The sequence below is a fragment of the Myotis lucifugus genome, unplaced genomic scaffold, assembly GCF_000147115.1.
Source record: "Myotis lucifugus unplaced genomic scaffold, Myoluc2.0 scaffold_960, whole genome shotgun sequence".
Lineage (NCBI taxonomy): Eukaryota > Metazoa > Chordata > Mammalia > Chiroptera > Vespertilionidae > Myotis > Myotis lucifugus.
The window spans coordinates 62026-88071 of record NW_005872008.1 but is presented as its reverse complement, the minus strand read 5'-3'; the positions used below and the strand labels follow the sequence as shown (position 1 = coordinate 88071).

The following is a 26046-nucleotide window of genomic DNA, read 5'->3' as shown; positions in this document are numbered from 1 at the left end:
CCTGCAAGGGGACGGCACCCAGCGCCCTGCAAGGGGACGGCACCCAGCGCCCTGCAAGTGGACGGCACCCAGCGCCCTGCAAGGGGACGGCACCCAGCGCCCTGCAAGGGGGCGGCAGGCGCCTTCACCCACAGGGGCCGCACGGAGGGAGTGCGCGCAGCGTGGACGGGCGCCAGGGGCTGAGAGCAGCTGAGTGCCGGCTGAAACAGGTACCGAGAATCAATTTCAGACGCGTCCTTGCTCAGGAAGGCTTCCCTCCAGAAAGCCAGCTTACATTTCTTAAAACCAACGGAGATGTGCATCGTAAGCAGCACGGTTCCTACAGGAAAGCGGGTTCTAAAAGGCCTCAGTGACATTTGAAGGCCGCAGGCTGGTGGCTCAGTGCCTTCGAGGACAGGGCCGAGTCCCAGCAGCAGCATCGGCCTGAATGTAAATCGGACCAGTGATGCCCGAGGCCCCTGGGGCTCCTGCAGGGAACCCATGCCTCCCACTCTCAGCAGGGACTCCAGTCCGCGCTGCGTCCCAGCAGCTCTCCAGGCGGCCGCTGACAGTGTCCAACGTTCAGGAAATGCTCTGACCAGACTCTTCTTTCTTAGTTCAATAGCAGCAAGCAGCACAGTGTTTCAGAGCAGTATTTGAAGGAGGTCATTTTAGCTCTAACCACTTCCATCTAAGCAACTGCCCACTCGACTCCATAGCTGCCATCTTCCTCTCCTCTCCTGTCACGACTTCCCCATAATCAAATGCTGACTCTGTATGTAGCGTCAATTTATTTTTAAGTTCAAGACTGGGTGGGTTCTTTTCCCCCAACCTGTGAAAGGTCCTACCCTAAAAGTTAATGTATCTCAGGACTAAAGTAACAGCATACATTTTTCTTTGTATCTTTCAGCTAATAAGGGACTAATATTTTTATGTCACTCATATACAGATATATTAAAAATTAAATGAGCAATTAGAGCTCCTGTTTTAGCTTCAAAGGTAGAAAAATAAATACCACCTGATAGGAACCACCACCACCATTTCTGTACATCAATCAAGAGTGTTAAAAAAAAAAAGCGTTAGAAGCCTTTATAAGAATAAGAGATTGCCCTGGCCAGTGTTGCCTGCACACTGAAGGGTCATGAGTTCGATTCCCAGTCAAGTGCATATACCTGGGTTGCAGGTTTGCTCCTCGCCCCCTGGTTGGGGCGCCAGCAGGAGGCAACATTTAATGTGTCTTTCTTACATCGATGTTTCTCTCTACCTTTCTCTCTTTCTACCTCCCTCCCTCCCTTCCACTCTCTTTGAAAAGCAATGGAAAAAATATCCTCTAGTGAGAAACAACAAAAAATAAAATAAAATAAAAGAGATAAACAGAAAATTCAAATGATGCCGACCCATGCATTTACCACTGCAGAGAACACTGGAAAACAGTTTGTAACTCTTGGCCACAAAGTGCTTTGCAGGGAAAGAGGAAATGGGGGAAAAGGACATAGTATGGGGCAGTGGTTGGCAAACTGCGGCTCGCGAGCCACATGCGGCTCTTTGGCCCCTTGAGTGCGGCTCTTCCTAAGCCTTAGGAGTACCCTAATTAAGTTAATAACAATGTACCTACCTATATAGTTTAAGTTTAAAAAATTTGGCTCTCAAAAGAAATTTCAATCATTGTACTGTTGATATTTGGCTCTGTTGACTAATGAGTTTGCCGACCACTGGTATGAGGGAAGAAACTGACCCATATTAAAATGTATTTATTAATGTTTAAGACAAGTATTGAGAGTAGTATCACTCTTTTTTGTTTTAATGAGAATTCCTTAGAAGTATGGTAAGTTTCAAGAAGAAAAAGATTGTTGAGAAGTGAATATTAAGAGATTGAGTTCTTAAAAAAGAGAGAGATTGAGTTCTTCAAGAAAAAAATAATGACCTACAAAACAATTAGCCCAAAGTATTCATAAAGATATTCTCACTTAGGGTTACTGTTTTTTGAAACTCCATTTTGATAGTCAGTGATAGATTCTATCATCAACATGCATGCTTTTGAAATTCCTCCTACAAAGGAGTACCTGGAAATATATACATATAGTCAAGAGGACTAGAGACCTAAACTGCATTTCCTGATCTCTTATTAACTTACTGTGTTGTCCTTGGGCAGTTACTTAACCTCTGGGCCTCTTTGTCACAATGTAATATAAGGCAGCTGGAATCATTTATCTTAAAGATCTCTGCCCATACATAAAAATGTATAAATGTATGCTTACCATGAATTTGAAATTGGAAAAGGAACCTTAACTGCTAGTTTAATTTCATAAGGGAGTTGAAGAAGGAAGACATGAGAGAAAGACATCTAGTGCTTATCCTTATATATGAGGACTAGAAATTTTGCCAATAAATAATAATTTTTAGAAGTATATTTTATTCCTGCCTGCAAAGAATTGAAATCTGATGGAATTTAAATGAACAGTTCATTGTATAACCTGTATATGGGGTCTGAAAAATTAATATGATAAACTAAAATTTGTTATCTACTCTTGTCACCAGGGATTGACTAAATCCCAAAACAGTAATTATTTTACTCAAAGAATTTTATAATTTCTGAAGAAATAACACAGAAATATTTTTAAAAATCTCAGCCATTTCAAAATATAGTCCCATGTGAAAATGGCTCAAAGATTCAGAAAGAAGTTTCTTTAATTTTTAAAAAGAGAAACAGAGTTTCCCTTTTAAAAACAGTGATTTAGCTAAACTGTGGAATCTAAGTGATAGGTATATGTCTACTGTAAAATTCTTTCAACTTTTCTGCATGACTGAAAAATTTCATAATAAAACATTGGGGGGGGGACAACAAAAATGGAGGCTAAAATCTATTTTAATATTTGCGAACCCAGTGGGAAAACTTCAAAATTATTAACATTTTTAATATAATGAGTAACAAACTATACAACATTATATGATACCATTTTGGGCTTGTAAAATATTCCCCAAATGAGGTCATACTATAACCCATTCTCTGCTCATCAGCCATGGTATGAGCTGAAAAATTCATATAGATGATGATTATCCTGCTGAAAGGTGAAGTGATCAGTGCTTTTAAGTATTTCACGTACTGATATCATTTCAGTGATAAGTGTGCTGCTTTTCCTACTCATCGTTCAACTCCAAAAACCTCGTAGACAAACAGCAGCGCCATCCGAAGAATGCTGAGTGAGAGCACAGAGACGACATTTATGACTCGGTGGCAGCATCCTCTGCTCACAGTCATCAGCTTTAAAAATAGACACAGCGGAACTTCTCTCAACAAAGCTGCACCGGAAGCCAGTGAAGTGCTGTTTAACGCTCATCTCCTTAAACCGCCTCTTAAAAAGGGCAAACGAAAACCACCACCTGCACAAGTGCTCTAAGCCGGTCTCGCTAAACACCAACACCCTCTGACTGAACACACACCGCGTGCACGGGGTGCTGTACTCGTGGTCCGGCTGCTGAGACTCCCACGTTCACCGCCCGGAACACGGAGCTGCTCCACAGAATTCTGAAACTAACCCAAGTTCCTGGAAAGGCAGCAGTCCACACGAGAATCTCCAACACTCCCTCAGGCTTCTACCAAATGAGTTCTAAGGGACTCCATCTCCTTATTCCCTCTTCACGAAATCTTCAATGACTTCACAATAACCACCAAAAAATTCAAATCGCTCAGTTTGTAAGTCAAAGCACTCACAATATGCTCTTGACTCACTGCCCAGTATCTTTCATTCTACCCTTTCCTGTTCTATCCTCTCCTGGCTGGTCAGGTGACGGTGTTACAAACAGATGCCTCTCTCCATCTCTAACAGTTACCACTAACAGCAGACCCTGCGCCAGAGACTTCGCTGAACCCCGTGTGTGCTTCGCTTACCTCTGAACAGTGCTGAGCTAGGAGTGACTAGCCCTGCTGCACAATGAGAAACGAAGACCTCGAAGACTTCGTGACATTCTAGCTTGCCCAAGGGCTTCAGAGCGAGTGAGTGCGGAGCAGGTGTGCCGGGGCAGGAGCCCAGGTTCACTGGTGTGACACACAGTCGCTTCCTTTCAGTGACTGGTTACTGAAATACTGCCCGTTTAAAGGCTATCTTCTTGGTGTGTGTGGCGGGGGGGACGACACGTTTGCCAGTCTTCATTCAGGATCTACTCTACAACTTTGGACACCACCACCGCCTCCCCATTCCATCTTGTCCATATTCTGCACAGGCTCCATCGTGTTCTATTTTGTATCAGCTGTCTCGTCCCCAGCCAGGATGACAAGCAGGGCCAGGAAGGTGCCTTACATACTCTAATCCAGGGGTCCTCAAACTTTTTAAACAGGGCGCCAGTTCACTGTCCCTCAGACCGTTGGAGGGCCGGACTATAGTTTAAAAAAAAAAAACTATTAACAAATTCCTATGCACACTGCACATATCTTATTTTGAAGTAAAAAAACAAAACGGGAACAAATACAATATTTGTATTTGCATGTGGCCCGCGCGCCGTAGTTTGAGGACCCCTGTTCTAACCCCTGCAGGAGGGACCACACTGCCCTGCACTTAACAGTCATTCAATAAAATTTGTAGAATTGAATTGAAAAATATAACTTATTTTTAAAATACTTTTATTTATTTCAGAGAGAGGAAGGGAAAAGGAGAGAAACATTAATAAGAGAGAAACAGCTGGGGTCCTCGACTGCCGCTCCTATAAAGACCGACACCGAGCCGCGCTGCTGCTATGCCTTCAATTAAATTGCAGAGTTCTGATGGAGAGATAGTTGAAGTTGATGTTGAAATTGCCAAACAATCTGTGACTATCAAGACCATGTTAGAAGATTTGGGAATGGATGATGACCCAGTTCCTCTACCAAATGTGGATGCAGCAATATTACAAAAGCTCCTTCAGTGGTGCACCCACCACAGGGATGACCCTCCTCCTCCTGAGGATGATGAGAGCAAAGAAAAGCGAACAGATGATATTCCTGTTTGGGACCAAGAATTCCTCAAAGTTGACCAAGGAACACTATTTGAACAAATTCTGGCTGCGAACTATTTAGACATCAAAGGTTTGCTGGATGCTACATGCAAGACTGTTGCCAATATGATCAAGGGGAAAACCCCTGAAGAGATTCGCAAGACCGTCAATATAAAAAATGCCTTTACTGAAGAAGAGGAAGCCCAGGTCCGCAAAGAGAACCAGTGGTGTGAAGAGAAGTGAAAAGTGGTGCCTGACACTGTAACACTGGAAGGATTGCTCCAAATACTAGTTGCACTGCTCTGTTTATAATTGTTACTATTAGGCAAACAGTAGACAAATGCAGCAGCAAATCAATTGTATTAGCAGAGTATTGTCTTCATTGCATGTGTAGTTTGGGTACAGATTCCAAACCTATGGCTGAGTTTCTTCCAGTATGATCAAAATATCTTTTCTTTGCTCTGAATAAAACTGAATTGTGGGTTCTCTATAAAAAAAATAAAATAAAATAAAAGAGAAACATCAATCAGCTGCCTCCTGCACGCCCTCCATTGGGGATCGAACCTGCAACCTGGGCATGTGCCATGACAGAGAATGGAACCAGCAATCCCCGGAGCATGGGACGACGCTCAACCAACTGAGCCACACCGGCCAGGCTATAACTTATTATTTATTTTTTTAAATATGTTTTTATTGACTTCAGAGAGGAAGGCAGAGAGACAGACAGAAACATCAATGATGAGAGAGAATCACTGATTGGCTGCCTCCTGCACACCCCACATTGGGGATTGAGCCTGAAACTCATCTTGGTTCTCTGATTTATTTTTAAAATAAACTTTTCATTTTGGAATTTTAGGTTTACACAAAAGTTGCAAAGACAGTAAGTGCATAGCACTCCCATATACTCCTCACTCGGGTTCAGTTTCCCTTAATATTATCTTATATTACTGTGGTACCTCTGTCAAAACTGAGATATCAACATCATATAGTCCTACTAACTAACCCAGACTTTATTCAAGTTTCATCTCTTTTTCCATTAATGTCCTCATCAGTTCCAGGATCTAATCAAGGATAACACGCTACATTTATTCACCCCATCTCCTCAGTCCCCGGCGGTCCGTGACAGTTCCTCAGTCTTCTCTTGCGTTCCATGACCTTAATCATTTTGAGGAGTACTGCTCAGGGTTTTTGTACGACATCCTTCGATTTGTGTTTAGTTGATGTTTTTCTCATATTTTGACTGGGGTTCCGAGTTTATAGAAAGAATACCACAGAAGTGCAGTGCCTTCTCCTCACATCCCATCCATCAGGGGCGCATAAAGTCCACATGACATCACGGGAATGTCAGCCTTGACTACCCACGTTAGGCAGCGTTTACCAGCTTCTCCACAGCATAGTTATTCCTGGAAAATATTTACTTTTTCATATATATTCCCTCCTTCCTAACTATTTAAAACAGACACTTATACTAGAGTCAATAGTTTTAAATGATTAACATGATACATTCTCATTAAAGCACAAACTACTGAGGCATAATATTTATGTTAGTACCTTTGGTTTTCAGTGTGGTTGTAAAAAAAACAAAAATAGCTTTAAAATCATTGTGAACATGTTCACTAAGCTACATTGTTTTAGGTCAAGGAAGAACAAGATGGTGGTGTAAACATGGTGCTTATGGCTTCCCACAACCACATTAAAATTACAACTAAAATATCAAAAAACCATCATTCAGAAACACCTGAAATCTGGCTTAACGGAAGTCCTACAACTAGAGAATAAAAATAGAAACACTGAGACTGGTAGGAGGGGTGGAGGCACCACACGGGCTGGTCTGCCTGCACGCGGGGCGTGTTTTTAATTGGGAGGGACATCTGGGCTACAGAGATGCCCCTAAGGAGTGAGAGGTCTGTCACAACCAGGCCCCTAGACCAGGGTTCGAGAGCCAGGAAGAGAAGTCAATAATTTAGGGCTGTAAAAACCAGCGAGGATTGTGGCTGAGTGACACGGAGGCTACTGGAGTCCCCGGCAGTTCCTCTTCGAGCAAGCATGTCACACTCGGCCTGCAGGCCGCATGCGGCCCACAACGAATGTTTCTGTGGCCCAGCCAATATAATGGTATATAAAAAACGTTTTAATAAAAATTCCGTAACTTAATGTTTACAATACCGTTATACATAATTATTAACAATGAACTACAACGTTCGCTAATGACTGTCACTATCATCGTGCTGCATTCCTTTCCCGACGCGCCTTACATTTCTCTCCACTAACACCAGCAGCAAATCCTTTAGCAGCCGGTGGCCACATTAGTCTTGTACTGACTGACTTGTTTGGTGTGCACAACAGGAAATACTTCGCTTTTGGAGAATAAGAAAAATAGGTTTATTTGGTTACGCTTATTAATTTGTGTCTGGTAAGTTAATGTTCAGGAAAAAATATTGTTATTAAAATGTCCTATTATTTTATGTTAACGATGACTCATTTATTTCCCTTTGTGTTCAGCATGTCTCTATCGAAATAAACCTACGTTTCTATGAAAATTGAAGCTTTTGTTTTTTTGCGGCCCACATAAGCATACACCTTATTTATTGGGCCCGTGTTAGCCTGAGTTTGACATGCTTGTCTTAGAGGGCCATGCACAGACTTACTCGGACTCACTCCCTCTGAGCTCCAGCACTGGGGCAGCAGCTTGCAAGGATCCATGGACATTCGAGGAGAAACTAAATTTTCTGGCATCAGGTGAGAACTTGGGGGCAGCTTTCTTTTTTCTTTTTTTTTTAAATAGATTTTATTGATTTTTTACAGAGAGGAAGGGAGAGAGATAGAGAGTTAGAAACATCGATGAGAGAGAAACATTGATCAGCCGCCTCCTGCACATCTCCCACTGGGGATGTGCCCGCAACCAAGGTACATGCCCTTGGCCGGAAACGAACCCGGGACCTTTCAGTCCGCAGGCCGACGCTCTATCCACTGAGCCAAACCGGTTTCGGCTGGGGGCAGCTTTCTACCAGAAGAAAGTGCAGGGACCTCCCCTCCACAGAGCTGACAGCAGGCGCCATAGCTGAGTCTCCATCAGCCTGGCCCACACTGTTTGCCCTGCCCTGGTGATTCTCTGAGATCGCACCCAATTTGCAGCCCCAAGATGTTGGCGGTATGTCTCTTCCCTGTGCATGGCCTGTTCTGGCGCAGGCCTCAGACTTTCCTAAAATATACCCAACAAGCAGCAGCTGGCCTCAGTGTGCCCCATCCCTCTCGATAAGGGCCCAGGCCCCGCACTAGCAGCAGCTTGCCAAAGTTCACAGCTTAGCCTCTCCTGGGCACCTCCAAGCCCAACACAAGTCGCAGCCATCTGCAGATTCTCTCATCATTGATGTTTCTAACTCTCCCTCTCTCTCCTTTCCTCTCTAAAATCAATAAAAATCTATTTTCCAGCCTTGATATTCTGTTTCTTTGAAATGTATAATGATTCAAACACACACACACACAAGATTAGCCTGCCTTGCTCTTTAATCATACAGCTATGCTGGAGCAGTATGACATCATGAAAAGTTTACTGCTCTTTAAAAGATTGAAAGGAGCTGCAACAAAAGGACAGCAGCATCAATTCCTTCTCTCCTGTCACTGCTTCCTCAGTTCCCTGCGGCATGGCTGTAGCATTAAATTCTATAAATGGCCCTAACCCGTTTGGCTCAGTGGATAGAGTGTCAGCTTGCGGACTGAAAGGTCCCAGGCTCGATTCTGATCAAGAGCATGGACCTTGGTTGCGGGCACATCCCCAGTAGGGGGTGTTCAGGAGACAGCTGATCAATGTTTCTCTCTCATTGATGTTTCTAACTCTCTATCCCTCTCCCCTCCTCTCTAAAAAATCAATAAAATATATTTTTAAAAAATTCTATAAATGATTACAGAGGTTCTCGGTGTGTTGTGCAGTCCCAGGGTCCTCCAGGGCCCTTGCGGGGAGTGGGGGAGGGTGGGGTGTGTGTGCAGTGTGAAAATTGTTTCCACAGCAACACTAAGACAGCATGTGATTGGTCTTTTCCACTGTGTTGACATTTACATTGATTGCATAAAGCAATGGTGGTGAGACTGCTGGTGCCCTAGCATGAATCATACGTGGACGCTATTCTTCACCGGGACTTGCAATCAAATCAAATTGTTAGCTGCATGTAATGTCCTTGGTGAAGCAGGAAAGGTCACTAATTTTGTTAAATCCTGAAGCTCAAGATGTTTTTAATATTCTGCATGACAAAATGAGATGTTCACAGAGAGCACTTCTGTTGCAATGTCTTCAGAAAGAGCACTTTTGCAATGTTTAAACTGTTAGTTGAAGTAGCCTCTTCTTTTCATAAAACATCTTCTAAATCATTTAATCATTTTAAGTATACAATTCAGTAGCATTAAGTATATTCACAATGTTTTATAACTATCACCACTAACCATTTCCAGAATTTTTCATCATCCCAAATAGAATTAGCAGTAACTACCTACTCTCTATGCCCAGCTAAACTTGTCCTGATTTGTGCTTTCTGTCTCTATGAATTACCTATTCTAAATACCTGATATAAGTGAAATAATACAATAGTTTGTCCTTTTGTATCTGGCTTGTTTCACTTAGCATGTTTTTAAGGTTCATCCATGTGGCAGCATGTATCAGAATTTCTTTCCTTATTACAGCTGGGAAATACTGCATTGTATGTACAGATCACATTCATCTATTGAGGGACACCTGAGTGATGTCCACCTTGTGGCTATTGTGAATAATGCTGCTGTGAACACGTGTGTACAAACACCTGTTCAAGCTCTGCTTTCAATTATTTTGGGTAAACACCTAGAACTGTTAGATCGGATGGTAATGCTATTTTCAACTTTTTGAGGAGCCGCCCATTGCTGTACACAGTGATTGCACCACTTCACATCGCGGCCAGCAGTGCACACAGGTTCCAGTGTCTCCACAGCCATGTCAACACTGATCAGTTTCCCTTTTTTGGTAATAACCATCCTAATGGGTGTGAAGTAATATCTTACGGTTTTGATGTGCATTTCTCTAACAGCTAATGCTACTGAGCCTCTTTTCATGTACTTATTGGCTAATTGTGTGACTTCTTTGAAAAAAAAATCTATTCCTATCTTTTGCTCATTTTTTTTTTCATTAGATTGTTGTTTTGTTGTTGAATTGTAGATCTATTCTAGATTTTAATCCCTTATCAAATATGTGATTTACAAATATTCCTGCCCAATTTGTGGGTTGTGTTTTCACTCTTGTTAATGTCCTTTGATGAATAAAGTTTTTTTTTAATTGAATTTATTGGGATAACATTAGTTAATAAAATTATACAGGTTTCAGGTATACAATTCTGAAAGATACCATCTGTATATTGTATTGTATGTTTACCACCCAAGTCAAGTCTCCTTCCATCACCATTTATCCCAACTTTCCCTTCTTCTACCACCCCCCAGCCCCCAATGCATAAACTTTTAAATATTGATAAAGTCCAATTGATCTGATTTTTTCCTTTGTCTGATTTGGTGTCATCGTCAAAAAATCATTGCCCAGCCCTAACCGGTTTGGCTCAGTGGATAGAGTGTCAGCCTGCGGACTGAAAGGTCCCAGGTTCGATTCAGGCCAAGGGCATGTACCTTGGTTGCGGGCACGTCCCCAGTAGGAGATGTGCAGGAGGCAGCTGATTGATGTTTCTCTCCCATCGATGTTTCTAACTCTCTATCCCTCTCCCTTCCTCTCTGTAAAAAGTAAATAAAATATAATTTTAAAAAAAAAGTTTACCCCTGAACAGCTGTGGTTTCTGTAATCTACAACCCAGCTGTCTCAAATAGTATTTTTAAAAAAAAATCATTGCCCAATCTGAGATAATGGGAGATATTTCACCTGTTTACTTCTTAGTATTTTATATTTTAGCTCTTAAAATTTAGGTCTTTGATTTTGAGTTAATTTTTATATATGCTGTGCGTAGTGTCCAACTTCATTCTTTTGCATGTAGATATCCAGTTTTCCAGCACCATGTGTTGAAAAGACTGTCTTTTCCTTTGAGTGGACTTGGCATTCTTGTTGAAAATTAATTGACCATATGTGTGAGGGTTTATTTCTGGGCTCTCTCGATATGTCTGTCCTTATGCCAGTACCACACCATCTTGATTACTGTGGCTTTGTGGTAAAGCTTTGAAATGAAGAAATGTGAGTCCTCCAACTTTGTTCTTTTTCAAGATTGTTTTGGCTATTCAAGGTTCCTTGAGATTCTTTATGAATTTAGGATCAGCACTGTCAATTTCTGCAAAAAGGGCAACTAGAATTTTGATAGGAATTGTGGTGGACCTGTCGATCAATTTGAAGTACTGCCATTTTAAAAAATTTATCTTTATTGTTGAAAATATTATAGATGTCCCTTTTTTCCCCATTGACCCCCTCCACCCTGCACCTGCCCCCTCCCCAAGGACTTACCACACTACTGTCTGTGTCCATGGGTTATGCATATATGCATACAAATTCTTTGGTTAATCTCTTCCAGCCCTTCTCTCCCCTCTTCCCTCTGAGATTCTTCAGTCTGTTCTATGCTTCCATTTCTATTTTGTTCATCAGTTTATTTTGTTCATTAGATTCCGCATATGAGAGAGATCATGTGATACTTGTCTCTCTCTGACTGGCTTATTTCACTTAGCATAATACTCTCCACATCGCTCCATGCTGTCTCAAAGGGTAAGAGATCCTTCTTTTTCACATCTGCATAGTACTCCATCATGTAAATGCACCACATCTTTTTTATCCACTCATCTGCTGATGGGCACTTGGGCTGTTTCAAGATCTTAGCTGTTGTAAAGGGTGCTGCTATGAAAACAGGTGTGCATGTTGCTGCCCTAACAATACTGTCTTTCACTCTATGACCATGGGATGTCTTTCCATTTACTTAGGTTTTCTTCTACTTCTTTCAGCAGCATTTTGTAGTTTCCAGTGTAGAATTGTTAAATTTATTCCTAACTAGTTTATTCTTTCTGATGATATTATAAATGGAATTGTTTTCTTCATTTCATTTTTGGACAGTTTGTTACTGATGTATAGAATACAATTGATTTTATATATTGATCTTGTATCCTGTACTTTGCAGAACCCATTTACTGGTTCTAGTAGTTTTTTTAGTGGATTCCTTAGGATTTTCTATAAGCAAGATCATTTCATGTGCAAATAGAGATATAGTTTTACTTCTTCCATTCCTTTGTGGACACATTTATTTCTTTATCCTGCTTAATTGCTCTGGCTAGAACCTCATCTGTTGAATAGAACCTATCCTATATAATAAAAGAGAAACATGCAAATTAACCATCCCTCCGCTACACTCAAGCCACGCCCACAAGCCAATCAGGAGTGAGTATGCAAATTAACCCAACTAAGATGGTGGCGGCCACGGAGCTGGAGCAAGCAAGGCTTGGGTTGCCCCCCGCGACGGAGGAAGCCAAGCTTCCCACCTGCCCTGGCCGGCTCTGGGCTCCACTCAAGGCTACAAAGTTTCAATTATAGAAGATAAATAAATCCCAGGAAAAAAAAAGAAAGAAAAGAGGAGAGGCTGGGAGCTTGGGTCACCAGGGGGCATGGCCAGCCTGAAAACGGCCCTCAGCCCCTCACCCAGACTGGCCAGGCACCCCAGCAGGACCCTCACCCTGATTCGGGACACCCTTCAGGGCAAACCAGCCGGCCCCCACCTGTGTACCAGGCCTCTATCCTATATAATAAAAGGGTAATATGCAAATTGACCCAAACAGCAAAAACAACTGGGAATGATTGGTCACTATGACACACACTGACCACCAGGGGGCAGACACTCAATGCAGGAGCTGCCCCCTGGTGGTCAGTGCGCTCCCACAGGGGGAGCTCTGCTCAGCCACAAGCCAGGCTGACGGCTGCCAGCACAGCAGTGGTGGCGGGAACCTCTCCCGCCTACTCAGCAGAGCTAAGGATGTCCGACTGCAGCTTAGGCCTGCTCCCAGCTGGCAAGTGGACATCCCCCAAGGACTCCCGGGCTGCCAGAAGGATGTCTGACTGCCAGCTTAGGCCCGATCCCCCAGGGAGCGGGCCTAATCCAGCAGGTGGACATCCCCCAAGGGGTCCCAGACTGTGAGAGGGCACAGGCCAGGCTGAGGGACCCTCCCCCCCACGGCACAAATTTTTGTGCACCGGGCCTCTAGTGTTAAATAGAAGTGGTGAGAGCAGACATCCTTGTCTTGTTTCTGATATTAGGAGGAAAGCTTTCAGTCTGTGGCATGGAACACCATTTTTACTTAAAAGAATAACTAACAAAGTATGGTTACTCAGACTTGGGTATCTGGCAGACAGTTTGCCCAAAATGAATGAAATGACCTGTCACTTTCAGGAAAACAACTGATAGTTTGTGTTGCCAGTGACACACTCGAGTTTTTAAGTAAAAATTAGAATTTTGGAAAACTTCCACCTACTATGAGCTTAACAGCTTCTCAATAAAACTTTTCTAACGAGATTCAATTAATTAATGTGACTGTACAATGATGTGTCAACACTTAGAAAACCTACCTAACCTAGTAATATTTTCCAAGTGACTAATGCCTGATATTACAAAATCATACATGAGTAAAAGACTAATTCCAAGTGCAAGACCATGGATTTTAATATAATAAAGTACAAAATATTCTTTGAGGTGGTCTAAAAGATTTGCAAAAATGTAAAACTCCTTTAAAAAATATTTCCAAAAAAAAAAAAAAATTCCCATAAAAATGTTTCCATGTTAAAATGTAATGGGCTTATCACTGTTATTTTAAAATGTTTGAATGTTATTTTAACTATTTAAATATTTTTAATTTCTTGGTTTTAATACTGAATATGGTTAATATTGAGATACACCAGTATAACCCAAATATACAAGACTCTTTAATGTCCTCAGTGATTTTTAGAATGTAAAGGATCTTAAAATTAAAAAAGTTTGAGAAAAAAATTACATTAATAAACAAAAGCTCTTGACAGCTAGATATGTTGCCTACCCCTACATGATATTTTCTAAGAAAACCGAACATGTTACTGTCACGTATTACAGTTAACCCAGTGACTCAGGACTGATCCTGGTCTACGAGCACTGCGTCCTGAAGCTGGAGAGGGCTGTGTTGGGAATTCAGTGTGTGTGTTCACCCCCGTTAACTTCACCTTCTCCTTTTCTGCCGGGAGCCGATCCATCCTTGCTGTTTCAAGGGACCTGGCATATATAAGTTCGCTGAGCTCAGCTGAGTCAACCGATCATGTTCTGTAATAAACAACAGGATTGCCCTTGTGAATCCATGTTGGTACCTAACCGGTTTGGCTCAATGGATAGAGCGTTGGCCTGCGGACTGAAGGGTCCCGGGTTCGATTCCGGTCAAGGGCATGTACCTTGGTTGTGGGCACATCCCCAGTGGGGGGTGTGCAGGGGGCAGCTGATCGATGTTTCTCTCTCATCAATGTTTCTAACTCTCTATCCCTCTCCCTTCCTCCTTCCTCTCTGTAAAAAATCAATAAAATATATTAAAAATAAATAAATAAAAATAAAAAAAATAAAAATAATTTGGTGGATTACATATTCATTGTAGAAAATGTTGAAAATATAAACAGAAAGAAAATTAAAATTACCTCTAATTCCAATACCTAGAAATAACTACTGTTGAGATTTTGGTATCATTTCTCTTCCTTCCTCTCTCTCTAAAAATCTATTTTTTAAAATCTTAAAGAAAAAAACGCCCTTTTAGAAAAAACTCTCTTATGGCAGCCTGTTATCCATAGGAGAAGGTTTAGAGGTCAAAGAACAGCTCTTTACAATCCAATTCCAACCTGTATTTCCAGCTTACCTCTCTCCCCAATTCTAGCCAAACCACACTGCTCATGTCCTGAAACACACAGAGCTGACGTTTTCATGCCACTGTGTTAAAGGCCTTTCTTCACTCTTCTGCCTAGAAAATACCTACCCTTCAGAATCTAGCTCAAATAACACCTCTCTCTGTCACACTCCCTAAAGCCACTAAGCAAAACTGTATTCTCACAGCATTTTGTACACACCTCTACGAAAGCATTTATCAGGTTGCATCATAATTAAATGCGTAACTCTTCTTTTCACCGAGAATTTAAACAGAACCTAGTTCACTGTAGATGGCAACTAAATTTTGAAACTTCTGGTACCTAATAAAGTAAAACTGTATTTTTTAATTATTTATTTTTAAACTCAACTATACAAAACTAGTTAGCTAAGGTCCATATAGTCAAGGGGGTTTTTTTGTTTTGTTTTTTTAATATATTTTATTGATTTTTACAGAGAGGAAGAGAGAGGGATAGAGAGTTAGAAACATCGATGAGAGAGAAACATCGATCAGTGCCCCCTGCACACTCCCCACTGGGGATGTGCCCGCAACCAAGGTACAAGCCCTTGACCGGAATCGAACCTGGGACCCTTGAGTCCACAGGCCAATGCTCCATCCACTGAGCCAAACCGGTTAGGGCTCAAGGTTTTAACATAAGTCATGAAATTAAAATAATTAAAAGGAAAAAGTTCATTTTCATATAAACTAGAAGTCACAAAGGTTCCTACACATTGAATTTAGTCACCCGACGTCTTTGTAAATAAAGAAGAAAAAGACTAGTGTCCAGGACCGAACCTGAGTGATTTCTGGTAGTAAAGATAATAGGAATAATGATGTGCATCAAATGTTAAGTGAGAGACAGAATCTAAAACAGCAGCATCAAAGGGCACAAGGATACCAGGTAGCAAGTTACTGCTTAATGCCCTCAGAAAGTACTGCCCCTAATTCAGGTCACTCCTCAAGAGTAGTTTATTCCTTAAAAAGTACTAGTGGAACTTACACTTTTTACTTGTTTTAGATGAGTTAATCTTTACTTTCAATTGAATAAAACCAAACACAACTATACCCACAGATATAATCAACCTACTTCTCTCCTAGCATGTAGCTCCCAACAACCAGTAACAGGACAGCCAATGTAGTTCTTGGTACTTAAGAATAAAAGAATATATAGTGATCCCTCAGATATTTATTGAATTAACTTCCATTTGCCAATAACTATTCTATTTGAAATGTCACTTTACCTATAAAAGAAATGTTATGTCACTACTTTTTATTTAAAAGTTATCTAAACTATTGCCTTAATTTGTCTTCCTATTATCCCATACTTACAATTTACCTAATATGCTACAGCTCCGGCAAAATCTGCCCTTATTATACCTCAGCTTAACACTCCAGTCTCTTTCATTCAAACTGTCACCCACCCCCAAATTTACTTCTCCTCAGGAACTCCAACAGCGGCACCTGCCCCCTGCGAAAGATCGATGAAGGGAAGTCCCGACTTGCACGCAGCACGGAAGGAACAGTTCAACATCCCCCAGGCAACCTTTTCTATAAACCCCACCTTGAAATCAAATGTCAGCTTTGCATTCTTGTTGACAGAAAATTAAAACCAGCTGAACTACTTCTACATGTTACCCATTCAAGCAATCACAGACCTGCACCAACATTTGTGTAGTATCTCCATTACCTAGGCTGAGAATTCTCCTCATACATTCTTTCTTTACCCTCCTTGAAGAGGCTTATGGTCTGCTTAGTTTTCTTCATCAAATTCTCCATGAACACCCTAAAATACTCATTTTCTCCAAGTGTCTCCATCTTCCCCTCATATCTTGACAGGACAGTGCGCAGGTGCTGGTAGGTGTCTGGCAGCAGGTCTAGGATGTAAGGCGGGCTGTTCTTTAGCGCCAGCTTTGGGTTCTGACACAGCCGCACCACCTGAAACAAATGGAAAAGAAGGGCTATTACTTGGAGGATCTTAAGGACAATTTCCTTTTTTAAGTTTAAAAAGATATAAAATATGTGCTATTGCAGAAATCTGAAAAATGGATAAGAATACAAGAAATGATCAATAACCCCTCTGTCCACAGGCTATCAATTTACTTTTTAAAAAATATATTTTTATTGATTTCAGAGAGGAAGGGAGAGGGAGAGAGAGAAACATCAATGATGAGAGAGAATCATTGATTGGCTGCATCCTACACGCTCCCTACTGGGGATCAAGTCCACAACCCAGGCATGTGCCCTTGACCAGAATCAAACCCGGGACCCTTTAGTCCACAGGCCGACGCTCTATCCACTGAGCCAAACCAGCCAGGGCCTATTCACATTTTTAGTGGTTCCCCTAGAAGGGTAAAACCATATGGAAGGCTAATGATTCCGACAACATGTAACAGACTAAACAACTGCAGCAGGAAGGCGGGGAAGGTGGGGGACATCCACACACATGCCTAAAAGAGCCGATGAAACATGGCAAATTCCTTCTGAACGCATGGCTTACTCCCTGAGAGCGAGAAAATTCTCAAGCTCGGAAGTGAAGATGGCTGCCGGGAGGTAAATCGGTGCTGGAGGGATGGCTTCTGAACAACCACTAGGGGGCGGGAGCAGAGAGGCTGTGGACCCAGGGAAGCATGGAGCTCACTGACATACCCTTTCTTCTCAGATAAATGCAGGTCTCTCAGAATTTGCCAGTAATTTCTTTTTTCTTTTTTTAAATTTTTAAAAAATACGTTTTGATTGATTTCAGAAAGAGAAGAAGGAAGAGAGAGAAAAACATCCATCGGCTGCCCCACGCATGCACTACGATTGGGGACCGAACCCACAACCCAGCATGTACCCTCACCGGGAATCGAATTGGCAACTTTTGGTGCACAGGGTAATGCTTACACTGTTATTGACAGAAATTAAAACCAACTGGACTACTTCTACATGTTACCCATTCAAGCAATCACAGACCTGCACAAACATTTGTGTAGTATCTCCATTACCTAAGCTGAGAATTCTCCTCATACATTCTTTCTTTACCCAGGTTGATGGGGGCTGAGGCAGAGGCAATTAGGGGTGATCAGGCCAGCAGGGGAGGGCAGTTGGGAGTGAGATCAGGCTGGCAGGGGGTTAGGGGCAATCAGGCCAGCAGGGGAGGGCAGTTGGGGGCGAGATCAGGCCAGCAGGGGAGGGCAGTTAGGAGTGATCAGGCAGGCAGAGGCAGTTAGGGGTGATCAGTCTGGCAGGGGAGAGCAGTTAGGGCAAGATCAGGCTGGCAGGGGAGGGCAGTTGGGGGTGACCAGGCCGGCGGGGGAGGGCAGTTGGGGGCGAGATCAGGCCAGCAGGGGAGGGCAGTTAGGGCTGATCAGGCCAGCAGGCAGAGAGGTTAGGGGCAATCAGGCAGGCAGGCAGAGGTGTTAGGGGCAATCAGGCAGGCAGAGAGGTTAGGGGAGATCAGGCAGGCAGGCAGGTGAGCGGTTAGAAGCCAGTGGTCCCACAGGGATCAGGCCTAAACTGGCAGTCGGACATCCCCCAAGGGGTCCCCGATTGGAGAGAGTGCAGGCTGGGCTGAGGGGAAACCCCCCCCCATGCACGAATTTCATGCACCGGGCCACTAGTTATCTATAAAAAAGTAGAGAGACAAGCTGAGGCCACTGAAGATGTTATTCAGAAAGGACTTACTTTTGGTACTGGCAGGCAGATAGGTTATGGACACTAGGAATCCCAGATCATCTTAATCCAGAATTGAGAAGATTTAAAAGCTGGGCTTCAGTCCTTAAAAAGACTGGTCTACCTGTTTCACCCTTACTCCTACGATTTAGGTCCTCAGGGACCCCACCCAAAAACCTAGAGTGTTTCCCAGGGCCCTCCACTTTGACAGGCTCTAATTCCAATGTTTTGTCCTCCTTGGCTGAATCAGCAATGGCCTCATCGGCAAGGCAGCCTCAAACACCAGGCTCACCTCTCTGAGCTTTCCTCATCTTCCAGAGTTTGGCCTCATAATTCCTCACTGCTTTTACAGCTTTTCTGTATCTTCTAGCTTTTCTAGTTGTCGGCAGTATATTTAATTTGAAACAACCTAGTCTAACATTTGCAGAACTCTGACGTCTTACTCATTATTTCACATTTTAGAATACCTATATTTTTGTCACCAGAAGCTCATTATAAACCTTTTGAGATGTCTAAATGGTTGCAGTCTATGAATATACCATATCTTAATCACTGCCCACACTCTGTTTTATCATTTACGTTGTTCTCAAGTCTTAAGTATTGCAAGTGTCACTGAGATGAACATCCGTGGCATGTCATTCTTCTGTATGTCAGACTGTTTCCTGAGGGTGGATTCCCCCAGAAGTGGGATTGTCAGGTCCATCGAGAACAACTGCAAAATTCCCATTTCAGGAACACTCAGCAGGGACTCTTTAAATTATGAGTGAGACAGTATTAAATTTCTAAAGCTAGATATACACCATTTCCTAAACTTTAAAGAACAGACCTACAGATAAGCCTAGCAAAAAAACATAAACGAATCAACAAAAATATTTAATGTATGATTATTTCAAGGCTTTAGGAAGTGCTCATCCTCTCAAGAATTTCAGGCCAAAAGAGAACGGCACAGCCAAGAAAAAAGACTCCGCCTCAGAAGACAAGTATCTTCTCAGTGCAACAGAGTCAAGAACTCACCTTTAATAAAACAAATGCAGACAGTCCCCTGTGTCAGTGTTACATTCTAAAATCGCACTTGTAAGTCAGCTGCTTACAATTCAGAATATATCTTACAGAATATATATTCACATGTAAAAATGTGAACATGGTAGGTCCCTGGGTTAGTCCATGGAAGGAAGAAGGGGAAGCTGACACTGGCACTAAGAGAGCAGGACCTGCAAGGATCACAAGAGGCATGTGACAGAAGGTTTTTATTTTCAGAGAAAACTGAACAGGAAATGGAATCTACAGCACAACTAGAAACTCTACACACATTAAAAGAAAACACATCTCCTTCCTCTCAAACATGAAGAAGAGGAGTGAGGACAGGTCCAGAGAGAGACAAACGGAGGCAGTGAATTAAACAAAGTTGTACCTGATGGTTTTGATTTTTCTCAATGTATCCATTCAACAAATATAGGATGGGACAACATAGCTTTACAGTTGTTTATTTGGGAAAATAATACAATAATTAATAAATAATAATACAAGAATAACTCAATCTGAGAGGAATAAGGCCAGAAACAACAATTTTTTAAAAAATCAACATGATAAACATCAGGTTCTATGCAGAGAATAGAGTAGTATAATAAGAAAATCCTGGATGCTTTAGAAGAGTGAATAGGGAAAGCTTTCTGAGATAAATTTGGGTTGAGAGTTTAAATTACAAGAAGGAGTTGGCCACGTAGACTCAGCAAAAGAGCAGCCAAAATAGAGGTAAAAAACTAACCCAACAGCCCTAAAGTGGAAACAAATTTGGACAGAAAGGTCAGCGAAAGAAAAAGGCAGAAAGCAAGGTGGAAAGGGTGACTGAGACAGAGATGTGGAGCAGGCAGGAAATTAACAAGAAGGCATTGTGATGAAGTCTAAAATATGTTTTTAAATTTTCAATTAGAATTTAAAAGGGCCACTTGTTTGGTGTGATTCAATGGTTGAGCATCAAGCCATGAACCAGGAGGTCACAGTTGGATTTCCGGTCAGGGCACATGCCTGGGTTGCAGGCTCCATCCCCAGTAGGGGACCTGCAGGAGGCAGCAGATCAATGATTCTCTCTCATCACTGATGTTTCTCTCTCTCTCCCTCTCCCTTCCTCTCTAAACCAATAAAAAAAATTTTTAATATCCTGTATCAGTCATTTACCTTTAGTAAATTTCTTAACATCTGAGCCTCAATTCTCCTATCTGTAGAAAGAGATGATACCTACCTCATAGGAAAACATTTGTGAAAGAACAGTTTCCAATAAAGTAGGCTTTCAGTAAGTGCAGTTCCCCTCCCCATGTCCACACAGCTTACACACAGGGCAGGCAGAATTATCTATTGAAGATGCAATGGTAGACCTCACATAACCCTTTGCTGACTCCCAGAAACTGATACCATTATTCCGACCATCCTGGCCAAGCCACAGCTACCTTCCCAATTCTGCATGGCCCCTGACTAACTGGTACCCAAGGAACAGAGAACAAACAGCGGGCCGCCAAGGACAGGCTGATCAACACCCTACAAACGCTACAGGAGCCACCCCTCAAAGGTCCAAACCAAACAGAGCTCCCGATAAAAGTATTTACATTTATATCCAGGGCCAAACACACGAACCCATGTATTCTTCCTAATTAAAGGCAAATGTATTAACACCACGCAATCATGTTAAATGTAATATTTGCCTAAAATCTCTGAAAAAAAGATATATTTCCTTTCAGTAACAACAACTAAAAACTATACTAACACTGTTCTGATCTTACATACATTGTCCAACCTATAACATGCAATCAATAAATGTTACTATATCACACTCCACAATAACATACCAGATTTACACTATCACAAGTTTAAAAAATGTTCCAAAATGCTTGATCAATTTGCATTTCAAATTAGTACTATGGATCTCCCAGGAGTGTTATATATCGCTCCTTAGAACAGCGGTTCTCAACCTGTGGGTCGCGACCCCTTTGGCGGTCAAACGACCCTTTCACAGGGTCGTCTAAGACCATCCTGCATATCAGATATTTACATTACGATTCATAACAGTAGCAACATTACAGTTATGAAGTAGCAACGAAAATAATTTTATGATTGGGTCACAACATGAGGAACTGTATTTAAAGGGCCAGAAGGTTGAGAACCACTGCCTCAGAATATGACCTTGTAAAAGATCATTTGTAGACTAAGTGTCTGACCAGGGAAATCAGCACTGCACGAACAACTTGAATCTCCAATGCTAACACAGACAATAAAGAAAATATATATAATCCCACTTCTAGGAATATATCCCAAGAAAACAGAAACACCAATCAGAAAGGATATATGCACCCCTATGTTCATAGCAGCACAATTCACCATAGCTAAGATTTGGAAACAGCCTAAGTGCCCATCAACAGATGAATGGATTAGAAAACTGTGGTACATCTACACAATGGAATACTACGCTGCTGTAAAAAAGAAGGAACTCTTACCATTTGCAACAGCATGGATGGAACTGGAGAGCATTATGCTAAGTGAAATAAGCCAGAGAAAGATAAATATCACTCATTTATGGATAATAAAGAACATTATAAACTGATGAACAAAAATAGATACAGAGGCAGAGAAGCATCAAACAGACTGTCAAACTACAGCGGGAAGCCCGGGGAGGGTGGGGGCGGCGGGGTGAGGTAAGAGATCAACCGAAGGACTTGTATGCATGCATATAAGCATAACCAATGGACATAAGACACTGCGGGGGATGGGGGGAGGGAATGTGCTGGGGGGTAGGGGAGGCTGGGGGAAGATCAATAGGGGAAAAAAAGAGACACATGTACTACTATTTGTAATACTTTAAACAATTAAATTTTTATAAAAAAGAAAGAAAATATATAGGTAGAACTACTCTTTGGATATTAAAGTCTTCTGGAAAGAAAAAAATGCCTTAAATATTTATAACCTCTAGGGAAAAAAGTTCCAAAAAGGCTCTGTGAATAATTCAACAAATTATCAACCAATAGTTAACAAATATTAAAGGCCAAAGCAGCCTGCCTTTGTTACTTCTGTGAATTTTAAATGGCAGTCACAGTTAACTTTAAAAAATTCACCAAATAATTTCTGCAAGATAAAATATTTCCCTGTCTAGTCTGATCTCTATTTGGCCAGCTTCGCTTTGCTTTCCATGTCTCCCAACAGTAAAAACGGCTGCTTTTTGTTGACCTCTGCTGTACATTTACAGCATCGCGCAGAACAATGTCAAAAAGAAGAATGTGCCTAGCTCTGGGGACCAACAGTATCCTGTGCAGCTGCCATATCCTCCATTCATAGTAGTTTTCTCACCAGCCTGGCTACTCTTTGCTTCTGCCAAGGCTCAATGATCAATAGAAAAATTTTGGAAAGTGCTATGATCACACTACAGAAGTATATTATGCTTCAAAACTGCTCAATTTTTGAAAAATAGAAAAGCTACAGAGAACAGTGCCTAAACTAATTCTATTCTAATCACAATGTTTGATAACACAAAGGAACCTGTATTTCTAATTAAGCAGAAAGCTGTAAGCATATAGGACTATGAATAACTAAGTATTCTCTTTTTTTAATATATTTTTATTGAGTTCAGAGAGAGGCAGGGAGAGGGAGAAAGAGAGAAACATCAATGATGAGAGAGAATCATTGTTTGGCTGCACACCCCACACTGGGGATCAAGCCCACAATCCGGGCACGTGCCCTGACCGGGAGTCCAACCGTGACCTCCTGGTTCATAGATTGATGCTTAACCACTGAGCCAAGCTGGCCAGGCATAACTGAGTACTTTTCATCTCTGTAGACCTCAACTTATCCATGGAAGCATTTTTCATTTCAAACTATTTCATAAATTAAAACATTATTAAAATAAGCACTCAAAAATGAGTATTCAGTATGTTGAGCTACATATAAACATGTAAAATTGGATTACAGTTTTAAAAGAATTTATATTGCTCAAGAGAATAGGAAGTATAGCAAAAGAGACACCAGACTAGGAGTCTGGAGCCCTGGGTTCTAGTCTGGTGTATGACAGGAACTGGCTACGTGACCTTAGGCAAGTTGTTCATCTCTCAATTTCTAACTCTACAAATAAAAGAGATCAAGTAATTTCTAAATTCTCATAAGACTTTAATTTCCTAAAGTCTTCTTAAAATTTCAAGTTTCGGAAACTTGAAGATTTATCAGTTGTACAAGTGCAAATATGTATATTAGCATACTGCCCTCCAAAAAAAAAATCTTCCACCCACAACCCTTGTCTAGTTTCTTGACTTAAATATGGTAGCTGATTCCTAGTTATCTCAGGTACCTTAGTGAAAACATGGCACCTTGCCAACTCACACTGTATCGAACACAAACTCTAACAGGTGCTAGGGCGTTACAGACTGCCCAGCGCGCGCACACTGCGCTCTGGTGCTGTAGTGAGGGCACACCCAGGGCTCTGGGCAGCTCGGTGGGGGTCTTAGGTAAACTACTACTTAATCCCTGAGAAGACAAGCAGGGGGCTGGGAGTGGGGAGGGACTTGAGACCACACAGGCGCCACACTGTCCTAATACACAGTAGATGGCAACTAGGGTCAGACATCCACATGTGATGTTAATCATTTCACCTCTAGTTTGTTCTAAGTGTTTGGTTTGGAATTTTTCTAATATGCCTGATCAGAGAATTACTTTTTTTTTTTTAATACTCACCTGAGGATATTTTTTCCATTGATTTCTAGAGAGAATGGAAGGGGGAAGAGAGAGAGAGAGAGAGAGAGAAACATTGACATGAGAGAGACACATGGATTGGTTGCCTCCCCCACACCCCATCCTGGGGCTAGGGAACCTGCAACCGAGGTATGTGCCCTTGACTGGAATCAAACCCTCGACCTTTCAGTCGGTGGGCCGATACTCTAACCACTGAGCAAACCGGCCAGGGCATGCATTCTATTTTTAAAAGGACAAAGTAGCCCTAGCCAGTTGCTCAGTGGTTGGCCTATGAACGGAAGGATCCCACATTCGATTGCAGTCAAGGGCACGTACCTGGGTTGCAGACTTGATTCCTGGCCCCTTGTTGGGGCGCATGCGGGAGGCAACCAATGGATGTGTCTCTCTCACACTGATGTTTCTCTTTCTCTGTCTCTCCCTCTCCCTTCCACTCTCTCTAAAAATCAATGGAAAAAATATCCTCAGGTGAGGATTAACAAAACAAACACAAAAATAGAATCCATGTATAAAAACTGCATGGTTGGGATATGCACACATATGTAATACCTTAATCAATAAAAAAAAAAAAGAATAAAAATTATAAATAAATAAAACAAAAAAAACTGCATGGTTAAGATGTCAGCACATGTCAAGTTATTTAGTTTGATATAGTATGTATTTTTTAAAGTTTAATGTATGATTCCTTTGACTCAGCCTATTGCATTTCTAGGAGTTTAGTCTAAAGAAATATTTAGGCCCTAACCGGTTTGGCTCAGTGGATGGAGCGTCGGCCTGCGGACTGGGGGGTCCCAGGTTCGATTCCGGTCAGGGGCATGTGCCTTGGTTTCGGGCACTTCCCCAGTGGGGGCGGTGCAGGGGGCAGCTCATCGATGTTTCTCTCTCATCGATGTTTCTAACTCTCTGTCCCTCTCCCTTCCTCTCTGTACAAAATCAATAAAATATATTTTTTTTAAAAAAAGAAATATTTAGAAATTGCATAATGGATAGTCATTAAAGCATTGTTTCTAATATTAATAATAAAAAATAACCTAGAAAATAAGCAATATAAATATATTAAGTAAGTCCTTAAAAAAGAATTCAAGAAGCCCAAGCCAGGTGGCTCAGTTGGTTGGAGCATCATCCCATACACCAAAATATGGCGGATTCGATTCCTGGTCAGGGCATATATCTAGGTTTCGAGTTCGAGCCCCAGGAGGCAATCAATCGATGTTTCTTTTCACATTGATGTTTCCCTCTCTCTTTCTGCCTTCCTCTCTCTCTAAAAATCAATTTTAAAAAAACGTATCCTAGGGTGAGGATTAAAAATTTTTTTTCAATTCAAGAAGACATATAAGTGTTATTAACATAGAAAATCTCCATAATGTAGCAATTTTTTAAAAAAGAAAAACTGCCGAAGCCGGTTTGGCTCAGTGGATAGAGCATCGGCCTGCGGACTGGGGGGTCCCGGGTCGATTCTGGTCAAGGGCATGTGCCTGGGTTGCGGGCACATCCCCAGTGGGAGATGTGCAGGAGGCAGCTGATCGATGTTTCTCTCTCATCGATGTTTCTGGCTCTCTATCTCTCTCCCTTCCTCTCTGTAAAGAATCAATAAAATATATTTAAAAAATAAAAATAAAAAAAAAAGAAAAACTTCTGGAACCAACTTTGCTTAAAAATCCCACTTTTACTTAAAAATGTATAATTTTATAAAAATTTAAGAACATAATAACTAAAACCTTAAAGCATTAATAGGGATGCTTTCTTCCCATTCATTTATTTACTTTTTTTTTACTTCAAATTATTTATTTATTTATTCTTATGTATTGTTTAAAGTATTACAAATAGTAGTACATATGTCTCCTTTTTTTCCCCATTGACCTCCTCCGTGGC

General features: G+C 41.6%; 1 protein-coding gene and 1 pseudogene across 1 annotated transcript in view; one reads left to right on the top strand and one right to left on the bottom strand.

The window, feature by feature from the left end:
* CBL (Cbl proto-oncogene) overlaps positions 1 to 24534 on the bottom strand; it is a 70117-nt gene extending 45583 nt beyond the window's left edge. Inside the window, exons 1-2 of the mRNA XM_023747746.1 lie at positions 24493 to 24534; positions 16490 to 16737 (exon numbers count right to left, since the gene is read on the bottom strand). Of these exons, the coding sequence (XP_023603514.1) occupies positions 16490 to 16737; positions 24493 to 24534 (290 nt within the window). The remainder of the gene's footprint in view (positions 1 to 16489; positions 16738 to 24492) is intronic.
* Positions 4590 to 5446, top strand: LOC102420321 (annotated as a pseudogene).
* Positions 24535 to 26046: the final 1512 nt, after the last annotated feature.